Source organism: Notamacropus eugenii, chromosome 3, assembly GCF_028372415.1.
Source record: "Notamacropus eugenii isolate mMacEug1 chromosome 3, mMacEug1.pri_v2, whole genome shotgun sequence".
Lineage (NCBI taxonomy): Eukaryota > Metazoa > Chordata > Mammalia > Diprotodontia > Macropodidae > Notamacropus > Notamacropus eugenii.
The window spans coordinates 319,273,401-319,294,708 of record NC_092874.1 but is presented as its reverse complement, the minus strand read 5'-3'; the positions used below and the strand labels follow the sequence as shown (position 1 = coordinate 319,294,708).

At 39.4% G+C, this 21,308-nt stretch overlaps 1 protein-coding gene and 1 pseudogene across 2 annotated transcripts in view; one reads left to right on the top strand and one right to left on the bottom strand.

Annotated features, from left to right (window-relative positions):
* LOC140496709 (integrin alpha-M-like) overlaps window positions 1–20,999 on the bottom strand; it is a 58,319-nt gene extending 37,320 nt beyond the window's left edge. The window contains exons 1-8 of one of the 2 annotated variants that reach the window (XM_072596815.1): window positions 20,905–20,999; window positions 15,082–15,169; window positions 13,446–13,551; window positions 12,614–12,717; window positions 12,144–12,214; window positions 11,895–12,009; window positions 6,791–6,921; window positions 6,396–6,541 (exon numbers count right to left, since the gene is read on the bottom strand). In XM_072596815.1, coding sequence (XP_072452916.1) covers window positions 6,396–6,541; window positions 6,791–6,921; window positions 11,895–12,009; window positions 12,144–12,214; window positions 12,614–12,717; window positions 13,446–13,551; window positions 15,082–15,130 — 722 coding nt within the window. In that variant the 5' untranslated portion in view covers window positions 15,131–15,169; window positions 20,905–20,999. Of the gene's footprint in view, window positions 1–6,395; window positions 6,542–6,790; window positions 6,922–11,894; window positions 12,010–12,143; window positions 12,215–12,613; window positions 12,718–13,445; window positions 13,552–15,081; window positions 15,170–20,904 lie in introns of those variants that run through there. The other variant, XM_072596816.1, reaches the window with a different exon arrangement.
* Window positions 751–2,935, top strand: LOC140496710 (60 kDa heat shock protein, mitochondrial-like; annotated as a pseudogene).
* Window positions 21,000–21,308: the final 309 nt, after the last annotated feature.

Below are 21,308 nucleotides of genomic sequence, written 5' to 3'. Positions count from 1 at the left end.
ACAGTTCCCTAGCCTTAGCCAACCCAGAGATCCTAAGAACCCAGCACTCAAGACCTCAAGAAAGCAGCAGGGTCCCAGAATAAAGATCAGGAGTAAAGAAGACCTCAAGATTCCCTTCAGAAGTGTGCGGGCTGGAAAAAAGACTAAACTACAACAACAAGGACACCCATGATGAATATCTCTTATGGAGTCAGGGACTCCCAAGGCAAAAACTCAGATGATGAGAATAAGCCCACAATATTTAGAAACAAAGCTTCAAAGAGAAACACAATTTGGTACAAAGTCAACTAGAATTCTTGGAAGCAATGAGGAAAGAGATTTTTAAAAATCATATTATTAATGAAAAAATTTTGTGACAAAAGAATTACAAAAGAAATAAGAACTCTAGAGGAAAGATTAACATCTTGCTACAAGAAGTACAAAACAATACCCAAGTAACAGGTTCCCTGAATATTAGAATGGACCAAACAGAAATTAAGGACTCTATGAGGCAGTGAAAAATAGTAAAAAGCAAAGTTAAATGGCTGAAAAAAGTAGAAAAAATATAAAATGCCTCATATGCAAAACAGATCTGGAAAACAGTTCAAGGAGAAAAAAATAGTCAAAGAACCATTAGGTTTCCTGGATGCCATGACCACAAAAGAGCTTGGATATGATATTTCAAAGAATCATGAAAGAAAATTTCCTGGATCAATTAGAAACAGAAGAAAAAAAATAGAAAGAATCCACCAGACTCGTTACTGACAATCTGCCCTGTGTGCTTGTCCACCTGCCCCCGCAGAAATGCTCTGGTTGTTTACAGTCCTTTGCCAGGTAATGCCAGTGTTTAGGGCACTGGCCCCCCACCTGACAGGTGCTTATGCTAAAGACGTCAGATTTGGAGCAGATGTCTGAGCCTTAATGCTTCAAGGTGTAGATCTTTTAGCTGATGCAGTTGCTGTTACTATGGGGCCAAAGGGAACAACTATGATCACTGAACAAAGCTGGGGAAGTCCCAAGGTAAGAAAAGATGATGTGACTGTTGCAAAAGCAATTGATTTGAAGGACAAATATAAAAACATTGGTGCCAGGATAGTTTAGGATGTTGCCAATAACATAAATGAAGAGGTTGGGCATGGCTCTACCACAGCTACTGTCCTTGCACAATCCTTTGCTAAGGAAGGCTTTGAGAAGATTAGAGAAGGAGCAAATCCAATGGAATTTAGGAAAGGTGTGATGTTGGCTGTTGATGCTGGCATTACTGAGTTTAAGAAGAAGTCTAAACCTGTCACAACCCCTGAAGAAATTGTTCAGGTTGCTACAATTTCTGTAAATGGAGACCATGAAATTGGCAACATAATATCTGATACAATGAAAAAGTTTGAACAAAAGAGTGTCATCACAGTAAAGGATGGAAAAACATTGGATGATGAGTTGGGAATTATTGAAGGCATGATATTCGACAGAGGCTATATTTCTCCATATTTTATCAATGCAGTTAAAGGTCAGAAATGTGAATTCCAGGATGCCTACGTTCTCTTAAGTGGAAAAAAGATCTCTAGTATCTGTTGTACTTGCACTCGAAATTGTAAATGCCCACTGTAAGCCTTTACTCATAATTGCTGAAGATGTAGATGGAGAAGCACTAGGTATACTGGTTTTGAACAGGCTAAAAGTTGGGTTGTAGGATGTTACAGTAAAAGCTCCAGGATTTGGTAACAATCAGGATATTAAAGATATTAAGGATATGGGTATAGCTACTGGTGGTACAGTATTTGGAGAAGAGGGATTGGCTCTGAATCTTGAGGATATTTAAGGTCATGACTTTGGGAAAAGTTGGAGAGGTCATTGTGACAAAAGATGATGCATGCTTTTGAAAGGAAAGGGTGAAAAATCCCAGGTTGAAAAACGTGTTCAAGAAATCATTGAACAATTAGAGATTAGTACCAGTGATTCTGAAAAAGAAAAATTAAATGAATGTTTGGCCAAACTTTCTGATAGGGTAGCTGTAGTAAAGGTTGGTGGAACAAGTGATGTAGAAGTGAATGAAAAGAAATGTGTGGTTACTGATGCACTTAATGCTGCTGTTGAAGAAGGCATAGTTCTGGGAGGTGGTTGTGCCTTGCTTCGATGCAATCTTGCCTTAGGAACATTAACTCCAGCTAATGAAGATCAAAAACTTGGAACAGAAATAATTAAGAAGTCATTGAAAATCCCTGCAATGACCATTGCTAAGAGTGCAGGTGTTAAAGGCTCATTGATAATTGAGAAAATTGTTCAAAGCTCCTCAGATATAAGTTATGATGCCATGACTGGAGATCTTGTGTTCATCCTTTGTTTTTGAAGAAGACCATGGCATCAGAGAAATGATGACACGACTTGCATTTGACTTTGTTTTGAGGGAGGGAGGGCTGTGCAGGGTCACCAGCCTCACTTCTCCTTCTGAGTCATCTGGATCCAGTGACCAGATACTCATCAGGATGACTGGAGATGGCCCAGGATGCAATGGGAGACTTTTCATCTACCCACTTAGAGGGAGGTAATGCCCATTGAGTGAATAGACCTCTTTAAGAAGTAGTCAGGGAATGGCCCTTTTAATGAGCCAAAGGAAAAAAAAATAACTAAATCAAACTGGAGGGAAAGAGAAATTTGTTACTATTGATAATCAATCACTCTAAGCCAGTCATTAAATGGAGAAAGTAATTTACCTCCTCTAAGGGAGACTTGTCAATATGGTTGAAAAAGGAATAATTGACCCAACTAAGGCTGTAAAAACTGCTTTGTTGGATGCTACTGGTGTAGCTTCTCTGTTAACTACAGCAGAAGTTGTGTTACTGAAATTCCTAAAGAAGAGGAAGAACTTGTCATGGGAAGGATGGGTGGTATGGGAGGAGGCATGGGAGGTGGCATGTTCTAATTTCCTGGAACAATGCTCTATCATTATGATCTGTGATGCAAGCAAGTCTCAAGGCAGGGTTCTGCACAAACTTTGGAGAAGTCAGTTGGAGAGAGGACTGAAGTAAAGGCTGATGTTCAAGAAAATTGTTATTACCATCAGTTACTGGTTTCAGTTGACAGAATATATAATGGTTTACTGCTGTCATTATCCACGATAAAGATAATTTATTTTGGGTTTTTTTGAATAAAGTCATTTGTACATTCCTAATACTGGGTGCAAGATCCATGTACCAATATTTTGCCTTCAACTTAGACCAGCTGGAGCATTTTTACTATTATTCTATTAAATCAGAATTTTAGTATTTGCCATTACTAGAAGGAAAGTTCAGAAGCAGCCTTTCTGTGCAGATGAAAGTTAATTAAAATTGTGTACAAAGTACAGAAATATCCAATTATATGATGAGCTTTGTGTAATAAAATTGTTTTTAAAAAACTACACCAGCCACCTCCTGAAACACAAAATGAAAATGCCCAGGAACATGACAGGCAATATCTGGAGCTTAGACAAAATACTATAAACATCTAGAGAAAATATTCAACCATTTTCAACCATGTTCTACCAAAAAAATCCCAAAGTCTTCCTTTAAAGAGAGTTCAAGAACCCAAGCAACTCTTCATTTCCCATCAGCTGCACTACTTGGTTTTGACTTCACCATCATCATCTCACAGAGATGATGATCATCTCATCACAGCATCACACAAGTTTTGGCAACTACCACTATCAAGTACAAACACACAAATCCTGGAAAATTAAATGATACAGGTATACTATCAAGAGCAGCTTGCCCAGAAAAATTAAGTATAATTATGTGGAGGGAGAATTAGACTTTAATGAAATAGAAGAAACTTCAGGTGTTTCTGATAAAAAAAAAAGACCCTAGTTGATTTGAAACTTTGAAAAGTAAACACAGGAATCAAGAGAAACAAATAACTAAATACGTCTGAGCAATTGGAAAGGACAATATAACGATAAAGTTCACATTATCAGAACCAGTCAAAGGAAATTAGAACATGAACACACATATACACAGAGTTTGGGATAAAATACATTCATTGAGTTGAATGTAGTCAGCTGAATACATTGAACAGGGAATAAAATGAAATTGCTATAATGAACAGGGAAATAGGAGAAAACTGAAAGAAGAGAGAAAGGAATAATGTATAGTAATATAAAATATTATATATGTAAGATATGTATAATATAAAAATACTAATAAGAGAGCAGATCCAGGGAGGAATTCTTCATAATGAAAATAAACTAAAGCCTTGAAGGGTGAGTTGCAAAGGGGGTTAAGAAGTAAGAAAGGAAGGAAGGAAGGAAGAGAAAGAAAAAGAAAGAAAAAGAAAAGGAGTAAAGAAGCAGAAGCAGATTGTGTCAAGCGTAGTTCAGTGTACACATTCCTTACTCAACCCATTCTTCTTTGTAAAGAAAGAGGCAAAAGGAAAAGAGAGGGAAAAAATATAAAGGAATAGAATGGAAGGAAATATACAATTAATAACCATAACAGTGAATGTGGATGGTATAAACACCCACAAAATACTTAGCAAATTTTAAAAAATGAATTAATATTCGAAAAGTGCTTAGCACAATGCCTATCATGTAGTAGGTACTTAAATGCTTATTCTACTACATTCTAGTACAAATCTGGTGATGGTAAAAAGTTAGGTGGGGTAGCTATCCAACATGGTGTTAACAAGCTAGAATATAGGGCTGAATCTAATAAAAGAAAATTTGATAGAACTAAATGGAGGCTCACACAGCTTAAAAATAAGTTTCACAAATATGAAATGTGCAAGACATGGACAAATAGCTTGTCTGAAGAACATTTAAGGTTTGTACAAGTGCAGCATGACTCAACAGTGTGATCTGGTAGCAAGGAAAAAAACATTAATGCTATTTTAGTCTTGACTTCTTAACACTTAGAGAAATCCAAAATTAGAATTGGGTGCCAGTGGAGACACTGGGCTTTCCCTCAATGGAAGTCTTCAAGTCAAAGCTGCATGACTTTGGAAACATTGTAGAGATGATTATTGTTCAGAAATGTCTTGGGTCTGACCTTTAAGATCCCTTTCAATACTGAGATTTTGTGATTTGGTATTCATCTGATTAGTTTTGGCCCACTGTTCCAGTCTGTCACGTTCATTTTGGATCTCAGTGTCCTCATCCATCATGTTGGCTATCCTTCCAATTTTGTGTTGTGCAAATCTATATAGATATACTATTGATGCTTTCATCCAAATAACTGATAAAAATGCTGAACAAAACCAGATTTGGGGCAGAATCCCATGGCCCTCTACTCAGTGCTACTTAAACTGTGCGTTGAGACTCCATATGAAGTCACAAAAAGTTGGCAACAGTAAAAGCTTTCTGAATGTTCACCCAAAATTAATTCAAAACCAAACACTGAGTGAATCTAAGGTGTTTCTGGCATCTACTTGCCCATGCTGCTTCTTGAAGCTTCACTGCAGCCTTGGTTCTAAGCACAAATCATGCACACTTTGCATTGTACATGACCTTAGAGGCCACTGGTCCTGAAATGGGAAGAGGGGTCAGAAGTGGAAAAAGTTTAATATGCCCTGCACTAGAAGATGAGGATGAGGATGATGATGATAAATCAACACAGCAAATAATAATAATATAAAATACTTATAATTAAATGCTATTATTATTGCTTAAAGGTTCTCCAAGTGAACATATATTATCTCTTATTTGATCCCCACTGGATCTCACTAATCACCTCCTAGACTCAGGAGGTGTTCATTAACAGTCTTTGGGTAGGGTTGTTCTGTTAGGTCTGAACCTACCTAACTATACAAAGAACAGATAAGATAACTCAGAAGAGAAGAGTAAGAGTTAAATCAATCTTAAAGTATCTATAAGCCTGTTATACTCCACAGAGATGTTATACTCTGAAGAGAAGGAACTCCCTTTCCTGTTATAGAAGAGAGCTACTCTACTAATTTTTTCATTATTCTGGGAGACTGGATTAGGGTCATTAAGTGAAACCACATAAGATTACAGAATTATAGATTTAGAGTTAGAGACCGTCTAGTCCAATCATCTAATTTTGCAGAGGAGGAAATTGAGGCAAGGGAGATTAAGTGACTTGCCAAAGGTCCCTCAGTTAATAACGGTCAAAGGCAAGATTTGAACCCAAGTCCTCTGAATTCAAAATCAGTATTCTTTGCATTGTATAAGCTGCCTCCCGAGGTGACAAGGAAGCAGATTTTGCTTCACCTTAAGAAAGGACTAGTAACTAGAACTGGCTATCCAACAATGAAACAGCCCTCTTTGGGAATGTTTCTGTCAGAGGTCTATAAATGAAGACTGGAAGATCACGTTTCAGGGATCCTATAAGAAAGATTTCTACCTGAGAGAAGAGTTAGGACTATATGATCTCCAAGGTCATTGAAAACTCTAAAATATTATTATTCCAACTTGCACGTCAGGAGCTTACACTACTTTTCTAATGCCTGAGGCCGTGTGTGTGGTTCCGCGTAGCTGTATAATCGGATTCACCAACTTTTGTGGAGCAGGATCATTCTTGAAATCATTGAAGGTGAAATGTATTTTGAAGTCGTCAGAATACTGCATCAGAGAAAACTGGCAAGAGGTGAGGGAGAATATCTTGGATTACTCTGGAGAAGGTGCCCCTATTCAGAGCCCCTATCCAGAAAGGCTAGATACTGACTCCAATCCTATCATACTTTTGGAAACTATTTGCCTCTCCAGCCCTCCTCCCCCACAATTCTTTCTTTTCACCCAATCATTTAGCACTCTTCCCCTACTCCCACTCCTACTTGTTTTTAGTAACAGAATTTGAGTGTGTGCAGTTCACCTCACAGTCCTCACCTGCGTATTGGTTCCCTTGAATTGGTCCATCACTGTTATGACAAAATTCTTCATCTGGTAAAATTGCCAATCACGAATGCTACCAGAGCCATCAATAAGGAAGACAATATCATTTGCTTGCTTTGGACACTCTGGAGAAAATCAAGAAGAAGAAACATTACTTCTAAATAATCATAAAAAATAGAGTTGGAAGGAAAAATCATGATTACATATTTTGGACATTAGAACATCATTCATTAAAATCTCCATAACCTTAATCCCTAAATTAGTTCATTGTCACTCAAGAACCCAAATACCTGGTTTCTTTCCCAGAAACTTAGTTCATTGTCTCTGAGGATACCTGTATCCCTGAACTTCCTTCCCTTCTGAGTATAGGTTACTAAACTTTATTTCAAAAGTTCAACGAATCTAAGATTTCACTGATGTGGCTACTTCCTCTATCAGTGCAGAATGTAACCCATCCATGTGTTCTCATCTTGTGTTATTGTTTTTAAGAGATGAAAAAAATTTTTATTGATTTATTTTGTTTTTAATATCACCTATATTTCTCAATGGAGCTGCTAGCTGTTGCAATGGAGAGTGTGCTGGGCCTGAAGTTAAAAAGACTCATCTTCCTGAGTTGAAATCTGATCTCAGACATTTCCTAGCTGGGTGACCTCAGGCTAATCATTTAACTCTGCCTCAGTTTCCTCATCTGTAAGCTGGAGAAGTAAATGGCAAATCCCTCTAGTATCTTTGCCAACAAAACCCAAGTGGAGTCACAGAGTCGAACACAACTGAAAAGAGATTCAATGACAACAAAACTATTTCCCAATGTATCTCTTCTTGCCCCTCCCAGAGAGCCATGCCTTACAAAAAGAATTTTTAAAAAGTAGGGGAAAAATCTCTAGTTTAAAAAACCTAATATATTGACAGTTTTTTGCTTTACATTCAGTTAGATGCCCATTGTTTCCCATCACTGCAAAGAAAATAGGATTCTATCTCATATTTTCACTGGGGGCCAATTTTGGTCTTTAAAATCTCAACAGCATTCGTTTTCAATTATTTTGCTGTTCTTTTCATGTACATTGCAGTAGTCAGTTTATATTTTGTTTTGTTTTTTGGTTCTATTTACTTCATGTAAGACTTCCCAAGCTTCTTTGTATTGGTTCATCATATTCAAATTCTCTTACAATACAATAATATTTCATGACATGAATGTGTCACAACTTATTTAGTCATTCTACAATTGATAGACATCTACTATGCTTTGAGTTCTTTGCTACTACAAAAAGTGGTGATGTTTATGGGCCCATCTTTCTGTCATTGACTTATTTGGTCTAAATGCCATCAGTAGGAGGGTCAAAGGATATGGACATTTTAGTCACTTTTTTAGGATAATTGCAAAATTTCCTCCAACATGTTCCCACCAATTCCCAGTTCCACCCACAATGCATTATTGCTCTGATTTTTCACATCCTTCCAATATTCACATACCAACTTTTGTCATCTTAGCTAACTTTCTAAGGATGAGATGAAGTCTTAGAGTTATTTAATTTACATTTCTCTTGATATTAGTAACTAGGAGCTCTTTCATGTGGTTGTTGATAGCTTACAATTCTTCTTTGGAGAATTGCTTGTTGCTGTCCCCTGACCACCTATCTATTGGGCAATGACTTTAGTTCTGTGTCCCCCCAGTCCATGTTCTCCTTTAGATGTTCCTTAGAAGCACTACTCAATGCTCTAGAGGCCTTCCTGTAGGTGTTTTTACATTTCATAGGTACTAGAGCAGCATCCATGCTGTTATTTTTTACTCTTAACACGTTTACCCCAGCCCCTTCTCCAGTCCTACAGTTCCTCTGTAGAAGGGGTTCTTAACCTTTTTTGAGTCATGGATACCTTTGGCATTTTGGTGAAGTCTATGGACTCCTCAGAATAAAGGTTTTCAAGGCACAAAATAAAATATATAGCATTGCATGGAAACCAATCATATTAAAATACAGTCTTCAAAATATTAGAAAAACAAGCTCAATGGAGCAAGGTTAAGAAGCTCTAGTTTTTCTCACTCTATCTCATGTCCTTAGATTTATTCCATTTCTTTCTCTCCATTTTTGTCCTTCTCTTCTTTATGCTCTGTTCCTTGGCAAGGTCTCTAGTTTCCCTCCAATCTGTTATTTAAACTGTTAGCAAATTAATCTTCCATGAGTATAAGTCTAGGGGCAGCTAGGTGATGCAGTGGTTAAATACCAGGCCTCAAGTCAGGAAGACTCATCTTCCTGAGTTCAAATCTGACTTCAGACCCTTACTAGTTGTGTGACCTGGGCAAGTTACTTAACTCTGTTTGTCTCAGTTTCCTCATCTGTAAAATGAACTGGAGAAGGGAATGGCAAATCATTCCAGTATCTTTGCGAAGAACACCCCAAATGGGGTCATGGAGAGTCAGACATGACTGAAATGACTGAACAAACATGATAAATTTAATCAGAGCATTCTTCTGTTCTGCCAATACTTAGCATAATGCTTGGCATACTTGAAGATGTCGCTGTTCAAAACCCTGCAGTGGCTTCCTATACCTTACCACATACCTTAGACTGACTGACACAAGTTGGCACAATCTTCTTAAAGTCTTTTCATCTTCATGACTTCAATTATTATTTTATAACTCTCAAATCTATGTTCTTGTTCTTCAGCGCCTGACTCTTCAGGACCCCCTTTGCAATTTTCTTGGCAAGGGTGCTGGAGTGATTTGCCATTTTCCTTCTCCAGACCATTTTACAGATAAGAGAACTGAGGCAAACAGAGTTAAGTGACTTGCCCAGAGTCACACATCTAGTAAATGCCTGAGGCCAGATTTGAATTCAGGAAGATGAGTCTTCTTGACTCCAGGTCCAGTACTCTACCTACAATGTTACTTACCCCCTAAGTTCTTACCATAGAGCTTTTTCACACTTGCATTTCTAGCACCCTACAGAACATTTCTGCTTGAAATCTCTGGCATCATGGACCCAACATGCCCAACACTGAGTTTATCTCTCCCCCAAAATCTAATCTCTTCCCAACTTCCCAGTTTCTGCCAATGCCAAAGCCATTCACCCTGTCTTCTATATTTGAAATCTCTCTTTGATTCTTTCTTCTCTTTCACCTCCCACATTTTATCAGCAATCAAATTTTATTGCTTCTGTCTCAAAAATCTATCTGAACTCTGCTCTCTTCCTATTTATTTCCATGGCCAACAATCTATTCACATTCAATTTAACTTAGAGTACAATCCTATTTCATTATATTCATGTGCCACAATCTACTTACTCATTTGACAATTAATGGGTATTTATTATTTTTCCAGTTCTTTGTTACTACAAAAAGTCCTTCCTATATGTGGGACCCTGCTTGGTGTACATGCCCAGCAGAGAGCTCTCAAGACTCAGGTCTTCCTGATTCTAAACCTAATGATCTATCCACAGGACCTCCTAGCTGTATATGTGTCTGCGTGCATGTGTGCATGCATGTGTGTGTGTATGTGTCTGCATTATCTTTATAAACTTCAGCTAAAATAACGTATCGCATCAGATGAACTAGAGAAGCAGTAATGAGAATCTAGCTGTCTTTTTTTTAGCCAGATGTTGAAGATTTGCAAAAAAAAAAAGTTAATGCTACTTTTATCATTTTTTGTTTTTGTGGAAAATGCAGTTACTTTTTTCATAAAACTATGTTATCTTAACAAGTAATGGATTTGTTATTGTCATTTTAAAATGAATGAATACAAATTTTTAAACTGATCAATTTTAATTTCTAATATGGTAAATATTGATAGAAATAACCCACAAAAATAAAAGCTCTTCAGTATGCCCAGTAATTCTTAAGAGTTTAAAGGGATCCTGAGACCCCAAAAGTTTGAGAACTATTATCCTATAGCATGCCAGTAGCCTCCTAACTGGTCATCCTATCAATAGCCTCCCTCCAATTCATCCTTCACACCTCTATAAACTCATCTTTTGTAAGGCACAGATCTTATTGTGCCATTCCTCTGCTCAGAACTTTTCAGTGACTCCCAGTTGCTTGCCAGCTAAAGTCCATATGTCTTGGACTGGTACTATACTTAGTCATAATCTCCTTTTATTGAAATCTTGGCTACCTTTCATGACTTCCATGAAGTCTTACTGTTCCTCCATAGTTACCACCTCCCTCCTCCCATGCCCAGTTAGAAATAATTTTTTTCTGGGAAGAAAGCTTTTGTACCCTTCTTGGGCTTTTATCTTATTCCATTCTTTATTATTTATAAAGTTACAATGGAAAGAAGTAATGTGACATAAAGATTTAAGTTCAAGACTTATCTCTGATGCTTACTAGCTGTGCAATCTGGGAGAGTCATTTAATCTTCAGGTTACTGCCTAGGATACATCTCTTAGTCATAGATGCATACACTGGTGGAAGGAATTTCCAAGATGGGAATTCTCTGTGCTGATAAAATCACAGACTCTTTGTGTATCCAGGCATATGGTAGATTTATATATAATGGTAGATTTGCATTAACTCCAAGAGAACAAGGACTTTGACTTAATGGTCTTTGTATCTTCCCAGTGCCTGTATATAATACATAGTTTGCACTTAATAGTGAAAAAATGTATGAATGAGTGAATGAATATATGATATATAGAAGGCACTTAATGGTATTGAAATAATGAATGAATGAATGAATGAATCTTTGTTCTGGTTGGGACTCAAGACACTGTGGACCTCAGGAAGGATCACCTGGGATGGTGCTGCCCTGGCCCTGAGTTATCTAATATCCTCTAGGACTGCTTTCAGTTTTCTAACAACCCCTATTGGCATAATCATGTGTCCCATATTGGAAAGTGGCATATATATATATGTGTGTATATATATATGTATATATATATATATACATATATATATACACACATACATATATATCACTGATGTTATGGATACTAAATATGATGCCACATCAGGCAAATAATCCTTACTTTCCCAGGACCCCTCAACACACACACACACACACACACACACACACACACACACACACTTATCAGTTCAACTCACAGCCTTGTGGTTACTCTTTTCATATCCTCCACACAAGAATCTGGGCACTCTAACGGTGACTTACCTTGTAGGGATGTTGGGAAATTGCTCTCTTGTTTCAGGTTTGAATCTAGCATGAAGCACAAGCCGTTTATGTATGCATTCTCCTTGCATGTTCGTTGCACTGTAGGACCACAGGCCTGGGAGCGGAAGGAATTGGAGGGGAATTCTACAAAACATCAACTTTTTCCACATTTAGACATTTTGTTGTCCAGCCTCCACCCTTCCCTGCCTTCTAGACTCCATGGTACTCCCATTATTCAGGCTGACTTACCAAAAGCTGTGAGGGGTTTACTCCAGTAGTCAGACTGAGTCCTAGGGACATATTTACTGCCTCTGGGGGGACTGGGGAGACACAGACATGCATTGAGTGTGTTGTCAAATATTTGGGCTTCTGCATAGCTAAGCTGAGAGCTACAGTGGAGGTTGCCTCAGTTCTAAGAAATAGATAGGGTCTGGAAAGTCCAAGGGAAAATATTTACATGTATAGGTTTGGGGAATTTTTTTGGGAGGGGGTATGGAGTGGGATGATGATTAGGGATGGAAGAGTATAGTAAGGGTGGGAAAGCAATGATTTAAATGGTGGGGAATAGGAAACCTGAATTCTAGAAGGGGAGCTCAATCTGTGAGGGAGAGCACAGGCTGAGGAGCAGGGTAACTGGCTTCTCTGGTATATAAAGTCCTGCAGTAGAAAGAAAGCAAAGATACAGGGTGGGCTCCCAGGTCAGGGATTTTTTTACTCACCAGTAATGGGAATGGGTGTACAGGTCCTAGTACCAAATTCACATCTGTAGATTCTTCCTGTTTGGTTGGGTGATATTCTCTCTAGGGGTGCCCCAATCACCACTCTGTGGGGAAAAGGTTGAATCTACTACCACAGGGAACAAAGGGTGCAAAAGACCTCCCACTTGGGGGACGTGGAGAATGGAGGAGAAAGCTGTATTTTCTAGCAAGAATGGGGAAGGGAAAGGATAGGGCACATAATCAAGGATAGAGAAGGGAAAGGCTTTCACAGAGAAAGAATTATTATAATCCATAGTTTTGATTTAGTTCTTGCATAATTTTTGATTCTGAGTGAGAGAAGATTGTGGCTTTTCTCCTGAACTATTAGAAATGGAGGAAGCATTTGAGATCTGGGAGAAGAGTGGGAGTGGAGAGAGGAGTAAAGGTGTATATACAAAGGTTTCTCTAGACCTCTTAACTCCCAAGTTATAGGCTTATAGATTTAGGATTGAAAGGAACCTTAGAGATCCTAGAAGTCATCTAGTTCAATCTCTTCATTTTATTGTGGTTGGTTAATTGTTTTTTCAGTCGTGACCAACTTTTTGTGATCCCATTTGGGGTTTTCTTGGCAGAGATGCTGGAATGGTTTGCCATTTCCTTCTCCAGCTCATTGTACAGATGAGGGAACTGAGGCAAACAGGGTTAAGTGATCTGCCTAGGGTCACTCTGCTAGTAAGCATCCGAGGCCAGATTTCAACTCAAGAAGAGTCTTTCTGACTTCAGACTCAGCACCCTATTCATTATTGCACCACCTAGGTCCCCATTTTACAGATGAGGAAACTGAAGTCCTTACCCAGCTTGCTCAAACTGAACCACACTCTGCCCAAACCCAGGTCCATTTTCCTTGAAGACTGTTGGATTCTCAGTGTCCAGATTGAAACCATGACAAAAGACGAGTCCTGGAGAGAGGAGTGGTGGGAGACGATTTGGAGAGCAATTTGTTCCCCCTCTCCCTATACTTCTCCAGTAGAACCTGCTACTTTCCAGACCTACTCTGTTGTTCCACAGACAGATCTGTTTGCCATCATCGCTTGTCTCTATCCTCAGTCCCACTGCACTTGTAGGTTATGTTAGGACCATTTCTCCTGGCTCTTGGGTTTCTAGTAGTAGGAAGACTTTCCTTCCTCTGTCTGTTGCTTTGCCCAATATAGTTTTCTTCTTTCTACTCTATTGTGTAATTTCCCCATTAAACAATTAGAATTCTCTTCCTTTCTTTTACCCTTCACTATTTTCCTCCTCCCCTAAAAAAATTATACATGAAAATAAAATAGGTAGTTTACTCCTGTCCTTCCTCTTCCAGAAATCAGATAACAAAATTCAGCTCTACTCCAAGCCCTTCTCCTCCTCCTCCTGAAAAAAATAAATCAACCACAATAGAAAAACACTTTGGTGTACTCTCAGTCCTATCCAAGAGTTTTTAACCTAGAGTCCAAGGATTCCCAAGTTGTCAGGGGATAGATTTTCTGGGGGTCTGTGAATTTGGGTGGGGGAAAAAAATTACATCTTTATTTTTACTTAACCTTTAACTGAAAATTAGCATTTTCTTTCCTTCAACTTTTAAAAAAAATTCTGAGGAGTCCTTAGGTTTCAGTTGATAGAGCTCTGGTCCTAGAGTCTGAAAGACTTGAATTCATATCTCGCCTCAGATACTTACAAGCTGTGTGACTTTGGGCAAGTCATTTAACTTCTATTTGCCTTAATTTTCTCAACTACAAAATGAGCACAAATCACTATTCTAGCTTAATAAACTATTGCGTTATATTATAAATTACATAAGTTTTATAGAATAGTATAGTATAAATTATTATACATCTACCTTACAGGGTTTTTGTGAGGATCAAATAAGGAGATATTTTTAAAGCGATTAGAATAGCGCCTGGCATATGATAGATGCTAAATAAATGTTTGTTCTCTTTCCTCCCTAGACTGCCAAAGAGATCCATGGCACACAAAAAAGTTAAAAAAAAAACCCTTTTGGATTCCTTTTCCATACAGGTTCTTAAAGCCCTAATCCCTGCCCTTACACCAGCTCTCAGTGTCTAGAGTCCCATCCTTTACCTCACTCTCTGTTCTTATTGTATGCTGGTAAATGTCTAACAACTGATGCTCTAAAGATGTATGGACAGTGCACATTTCAATTTAATCTGCATTATTAACATTTTCTTCATCATTTTCTTAAATCTAGATAAACCACAAAAGAATAAATCAAGCTCTTATTTCCAAAATGTAAACACTCACACTGAAAGTTTAACAACGGCTAGAGTAAGGTCTGACTCCAGCATGCCCCTGCCTCTGTTTCTTGTCTTACTCTCTATTTCTATTTATGCATATTCAGCTTCCCCTCTCAGTTCAACAAGCCCCTAAGATTTCTAACCTCTCCCTCCATCTGAAACCTTCTACTGTTCCAATTCTGAGGGACCCTTACTCACCTGTTAGCAGGAAAAAGGCATGTGAAGCTATGACGGGAGTCTGCCCCATTGTGATGCTCCACCTTTCAGAGCTGTTTCTAAACAGCAGCTAAAAAAACAGAATAAGGAGATGGAGGAACAACAATGAGAAAAAAAAGTGGGCAGGAGCAGCTAGGGCGGAAGAGGGTGGAGAAAGAAAAGAAAGAAATTGATTCATTTCCACTCTTGGCACACAGCCTTGGCTTTGGCTTCCTCCTGGACCTGTTATCTTCTTGGTTTATATTCTCTACATAGACCTTACTCCCCAAACCAACACCAACCTCATGTGAAGTAATGTGGATGAAAGTGGAGCTACCAACATTACCATCACACACACACACAAAGCAAAAAGAAATAAAAAACAAATTTCAATGAAAAACCAGCTTGCTCATTGCGTGGTCATAGGAAACAAACCAAGATAAATAGATTTAGTGTGATTTTTATCTTGGAAATTTCAGTGTGAACAGGACAGAAAGTAGGCAAGGAAGTGAATAGATCCAGAATGGAATGGGACTCAAGAGTTTTCCCCTCTCCACTGGTTTAAAAAAAATATTTGTTTCATTAAATGTTTCCCACGCAATGAGAGTTTTAAAAAAGTATGCTTCAGTCTTCACTCAGAGTTCATCACCTCTCTCTCTGGAGATGGGTAGCATTTTCATCATCGGTCTTTTGGAATTGTCATGGATCATTTATTACCTTGATCAGAGCAGGTAAGTCTTTCACAGTTGAACATCATTACTATATTACTGTTACACTCATGAGACCTTTCGCAGTGTTAGGGAATACATACATAAATATATTCATACACAGATATATATGGAAAGAGAGAGAGAGAGAGAGAGAGAGAGAGAGAGAGAGAGAGAGGTTGAGCTAAATATGAAGGGATAACATCTGAAAAATAAAATTAAGTGTTGAAAGCAATGTACTGTAAGAAAGAGAAAAGGAGAGGTAGAATGTAGTAAATCATCTCACATAAAAGAGGCAAGAAAGACCTTTTACAATGAGGGGAAGAGGGGGAAGGTGAGAATGAATAAGTGAGCCTTACTCTCATCAGATTTCGCTTAAGGAAGGAATAACATACACACTCAAATGGGTATGGAAATCTATCTTACCCTGCAGGAAAGCAGGGAGGAACGGGGAAAGAGAGCAGGGATAATAGAAAGGAAGGCAGGTAATCAGAAGCAAACACTTTTGTGGAGGGACAGGTCAAAGGAGAGAATAGAATAAATGGAGGGCAGGACAGGATAGAGGGTGCCTATATTTTCTAAATCAACAATAGAGATACATGATCTGCTAAAGGAGACTTTTTACATTCATTAAAAATATACTTTTTTTTTGTTAATTGAGACTCTCCCAATTAGTAAAAGATGTATAAATTATTCATATCCATTGAACCAGCAAGTTTGCTATTGAGCACATACTTCAAGAGGATAGAAAAATCCCACACAAAGAAAGTTATAGCTTTTTTAATTTGCAATTCTCTAATCACGAGTGAGTTAGAGCATTTTTCCATCTGGCTATTATTGATAGCTTTGATTTCTTCTGAAAACCTGTTCGTTTCTTTGACCACTTGTCAATTTGAGAATGACCCAGTCTCTCTTTAATAGGAAAGAACCTTGCTGCATGCCTTAAGGTCTAATCCAGGGGTGGGGAACCTGCAATGGGAAAAGAACATGGATCAAAGTAGGGCCTATCAGTGGGAGAATAGCTAAAGAAATTGCACTGTATTAATGCAATGCAATATCGCTGTGCCATAAGGATTAGCGAATATGAAGAATTCAGAGAAAAATCACCAGAAATGATGCATGATGATGAAAGCTGAATAATGATAACAAGCTACAAAAGGACTACAGTAATATAAGTCAATCAAAATGAAACTATTTCTTAAGACGAAGCTTGTTCCTGGAAAATATATAATGAAATACATTTCCCTCTGCTCAGTAGTGCATATCCTTTCAGATATGTTTATTATTTGACTTTGTTGGAGTTTTATGTTACTGCTGCTTAGTTGTTGTTCTTACAAAGTGTGGTTCAGTGTTGGGCTGGGGTGAATACTGAAAAACGACTATGTCATTAAGAAAAGACATTATTGACAAAACGCTAAAAAAGGAAATGCTATATGCGTATTCTTCATCTCCATAGTGGTGTTCCATTGCTTCAGGTGACAGAGTAGAGAGGTTGGAACCATAGTCCCTCACCCAATGAAAATTCCTGAATACTGGCTTCCACTTCACAGATCCTCTCCCTTCCTACTATCTGCGCCTCCCAAGAAGAATACCTCTGCAACTGGTCGATAATAGCCAATGTGAGCACAGAGAATAGTGTACCTTACTTGGGAGTCTGGTCACTGTCACCAAGTGTTTGCAGTAGAGGGTCATAGGATTACCCAAAGGGGGATTAAAGTCATTCTCCATGCTTAGAACAGCTGGGCACCAAGGTAAGCTGCTACTGACACATCTATCATAGAACACAGGAGAGAAGTGGATCAAGCTCTCACTTCCCTTCCCCTGACCCAGAGCTCTGGTTCTTTTGGTAATTCAGTCCCATTCAAAATAAGTCAACTCAGCTCAACAAGCACATATAAAGTTCTTGTTGCTGTTGCTAACAACAAGATTCTTAAAGAGGAAAATCTAGGAAGTCCTAGGTTCAAGTTCTTCCCAGTACACAGTAGCTACTTAAACAACTATTAACAACTTCCTAAAACTATAAATTGCTGATCCCTTGTTGAATGTCAAATGAAGAAGTTTCCATACTGATAAAAGAGTTTCCATATAGTCAGACTAATAAAATCTCAGGTTGGATCCTCCCCACTTCTGCCCCACCCCCCAAAAAAGACGAATAAGAACGTACAAAGAACAGCACAATGTGCTGGGGATACAGAGATCAACAAGCAAAAATGTCCAGTTCCTATTTCAAGGAACTTCTTTACATTCTAGCAGAGATCACAGTCACTGGAATGGTCCCTAACGACCCCCACGAGGGGGCTCAGCCCCTTACAGACTAGGAGACATGACCAATATACATGAAAGTTAGCTAACAATAGGAGGCAAGATGTGCCACAGGTCAAATGAATGATACTTACTTTCACTAATTCTGTGTGTGTTTGTCCTTTGTTGCCAAAGACCACGCCATCAGAGAAATAATGACATGACTTGCACTTGACTTTGTTTTGAGTGAGGGAGGGCCGTACAGGTCACCAGCCTCACTTCTCCTCCAGAGCCATCTGAATCCAGTGACCAGATATTCATCAGGATGACTGGAGATGACCCAGGATGAGGCAATTGGGGTTAAGTGACTTGCCCAGGGTCACACAGCTAGTGAGTGTCAAGTGTCTGAGGTGACATTTGAATTCAGGTCCTCCTGACTCTTGCACCACCCTCCCCCCTCCAGTCTCCTTGGAGCTTTGGTGGTGGGAACCCGCCCACTGAGGAGAGCTGGTAGTGGTGTCCAGCAGTGGGTGAGAGAGAGACACCTGAGAGCAAGAAGAGAGGAACTCTTCCCCGCCCCCTAGGGGGGCTTCCTCCTTCCTTTCCCGATTTTGGATTACTAATTCTGTAGGAATTAGAGCAAGGAAGAGGTTGAACTGGGTTGGAGAGGTCAAGGAAGACCTCTCAGAGGATAAGAGGCCTCAAGGGAGGGTTAGAGATGCTGATGCAATTCATTCCAATTCAACAATCATTTTTAAGCACCTGCTCTGTGTCAGACACTTGCTAGGTGCTGGGGCAAAAACAAAAATGAAAATAGTCTGCCCTCACAAAGTTTTTGTTTTACTTGGAGAATCAGAAAGAAGAGAATGGGGTGATCCAGGTAGAGGGAACTGCAGGAGCAAAAGCACAGAGGTGAGAGGATATTCTCAGTGACAGTAAGACTAGATTGACTGGTGTACAGGGAATGTCTGAACAGAGTGGTGGAATTTGAGGTTGGGGATAGATTGTGAAGATGCTTAAAAGCCAGGCTAAAGCTTTTGAAAGTTATTTTATGGAAAAATGGGGGAGCCATTAGAAGATCTTGAACCCGGGAGTGGTATGATCAGAGTTGTGAATTGGGAAGGTCAGTCTGGTGGCCACAATGGGTGGAGAAGCAGGATGGATGGATGGAGGTAGAGGCTCCTTTCCTTCTGGTGAAGTCAGTAAGTTTTCTAGGGACTGGGTAATGTGCTAAGGGCTTGGAAGCATTGACTTTGATTCAGCTGCCTCTTCCCTCAAATCCCGTCCTTCTGAGAATGGTGGCTGGTGGTTGAAAAACAGGAGTAAGTGTATTCACATCTCAATGCCTAAAAGCCTGCTGCTCCACCTGGCTTGCAATTTATTTTTAGACATATTTGAATGATAATTTCTATGCCAGGACTGTACAATTTAATACTACCCTTCTACTTTGTCCTCATGGCTACTGCTGATTGTTTCTTCCTGTGTCTGTCTGCCTGTCTACTTGTCCTTCTGTCTTTCTCTCTGCCTTTGTTTCTGTCTCTCTAGTCTATCCCATCTGTTAAGGCTGAACATAAGCCTCTTATCCTCCATGAGGGCTTCCTTGACTACTCCAGCCCATAATGATTTCTCTCTTGCTCTAATTCCCACAGTATTAGTGAAAGGAAGTATCCTTCATTTGACTCAGTGCACATATTACCTCCTGTCTCCTATCTCCCCTGTCTCTCTGTCTCGGTCTTTCTGTGTGTGTGTGTGTGTCTGTCTGTCTGTCTGTGTGTGTGTGTGTGTGTGCACACGTAAATTTCAAAAATAAAGCATATACCACATAGCGGTACTGCTAGCTGACAGAATTTCAGAATAGGTAAATAAAACCTAAATAGAAAGTCGTATATAAGGAACTGATGAGCTTGTACCCACTGTTAACTGGGGTAGGGGAGAAAGTGACCTCAACGATGTAGAAAGTGTCCCCAGAACTACCCTCTCATTTGGCCTGCTATCCCCTTCCTGGAGTTGCCACTCCCACTGTATGGCATCAAAGGATTGATTCAGATCTTCTGATAGGTCCTCATGACTTAATTCTCAGCAACTGTTGCCTTCCATGTTAGACTTCTAGCCCCTCTTCCCACCTTCCTGGTATATTCTATCCATAACTCTTTTTGTTTTTTTTTTTCCCGAAGGAGATGGGCTCTGAGTTTTGGAGGCCTCTCAGTGCATCTAGTGGTCAAATCTAATGGGGTACTTGGGTGCCAATTCTAAAATCACATTTCTCTTTAAAAGTCACATCCCTCCCTAGCTTCAAAACACTATCCCAGGCAGTGTCTCCGCAGCCCAAGGACACAACCTGCCCCAGCAACAACTGTTATCTCCCCTCCTGCCATAGCAGCCAGCTACACCTATAGAACTTATTAATCTGAACTAGCTGTGGACTGGCTGGACTGACTCTGCACTAGGTCATAATGACATTTACTACTCACTGACTAATATTCGTACGTATCCTAGACTTAGACGTACGTATACTCCCTTACATTTATCTTGTCTAAGAAGACATTGATGAGAGTAGCCTGGTATTCCTGAGTCAGCTCTGACCGTTGGTTGACTTAGTGATGTTTCGGGCCTAAAACCACACCTTTAGGAAGTCCCATCTTGGGCTATTTCCTGATGAACTCTGTGTAAAATGCCTCCACAGTAGATACCAAAAGTGCATGTTCCTTTAAGAACCAACCACTCCTTAACTACTCCCTAATCCCACCCCCAAATACCTAGTTAGCATATTTGGCCCATGTTTCCTATAGAATATCCTGTAAAAACTTTCCTTGTATCCCTCTAAGGTTGCAGGTTCCCTAGGAACTCTTGCCCACTGAAAAGCGTAATAAATCTTTACCTTGACCTCGACAATACTTGAGTCTGCAGATTCATTCCAGGTGACCTGCCCCTGGTCTTTGTGGGGGGGTCTCACTCCTCCTTTCCAGCCCTCATCAGATTCACTCCCAAGGCTCTCTCCCCCAAAGATGGGTATCTGGAAACCACTCAAAAGATAAGAAGCTGTGAGGCAAAACGCATGATTTCCTTTGGCTTTCAAGAAAGAAGGAAATGAAAAAGAGGATGCAGAAGTGACCTTGTGGTCAAGACCTTGGAGGTTAGGAGTAAACTGGTGGATTTAGTTCAGTTTTAGGGGTGTAGAGTTACATAAGTGAGACCATTATACGAAGTGATATGCATGGTGGTGAGGGAACCCAGGTCTTTAAATGCAGGCCAAGGACTGAATCTCATTTTTCAACTTAACAG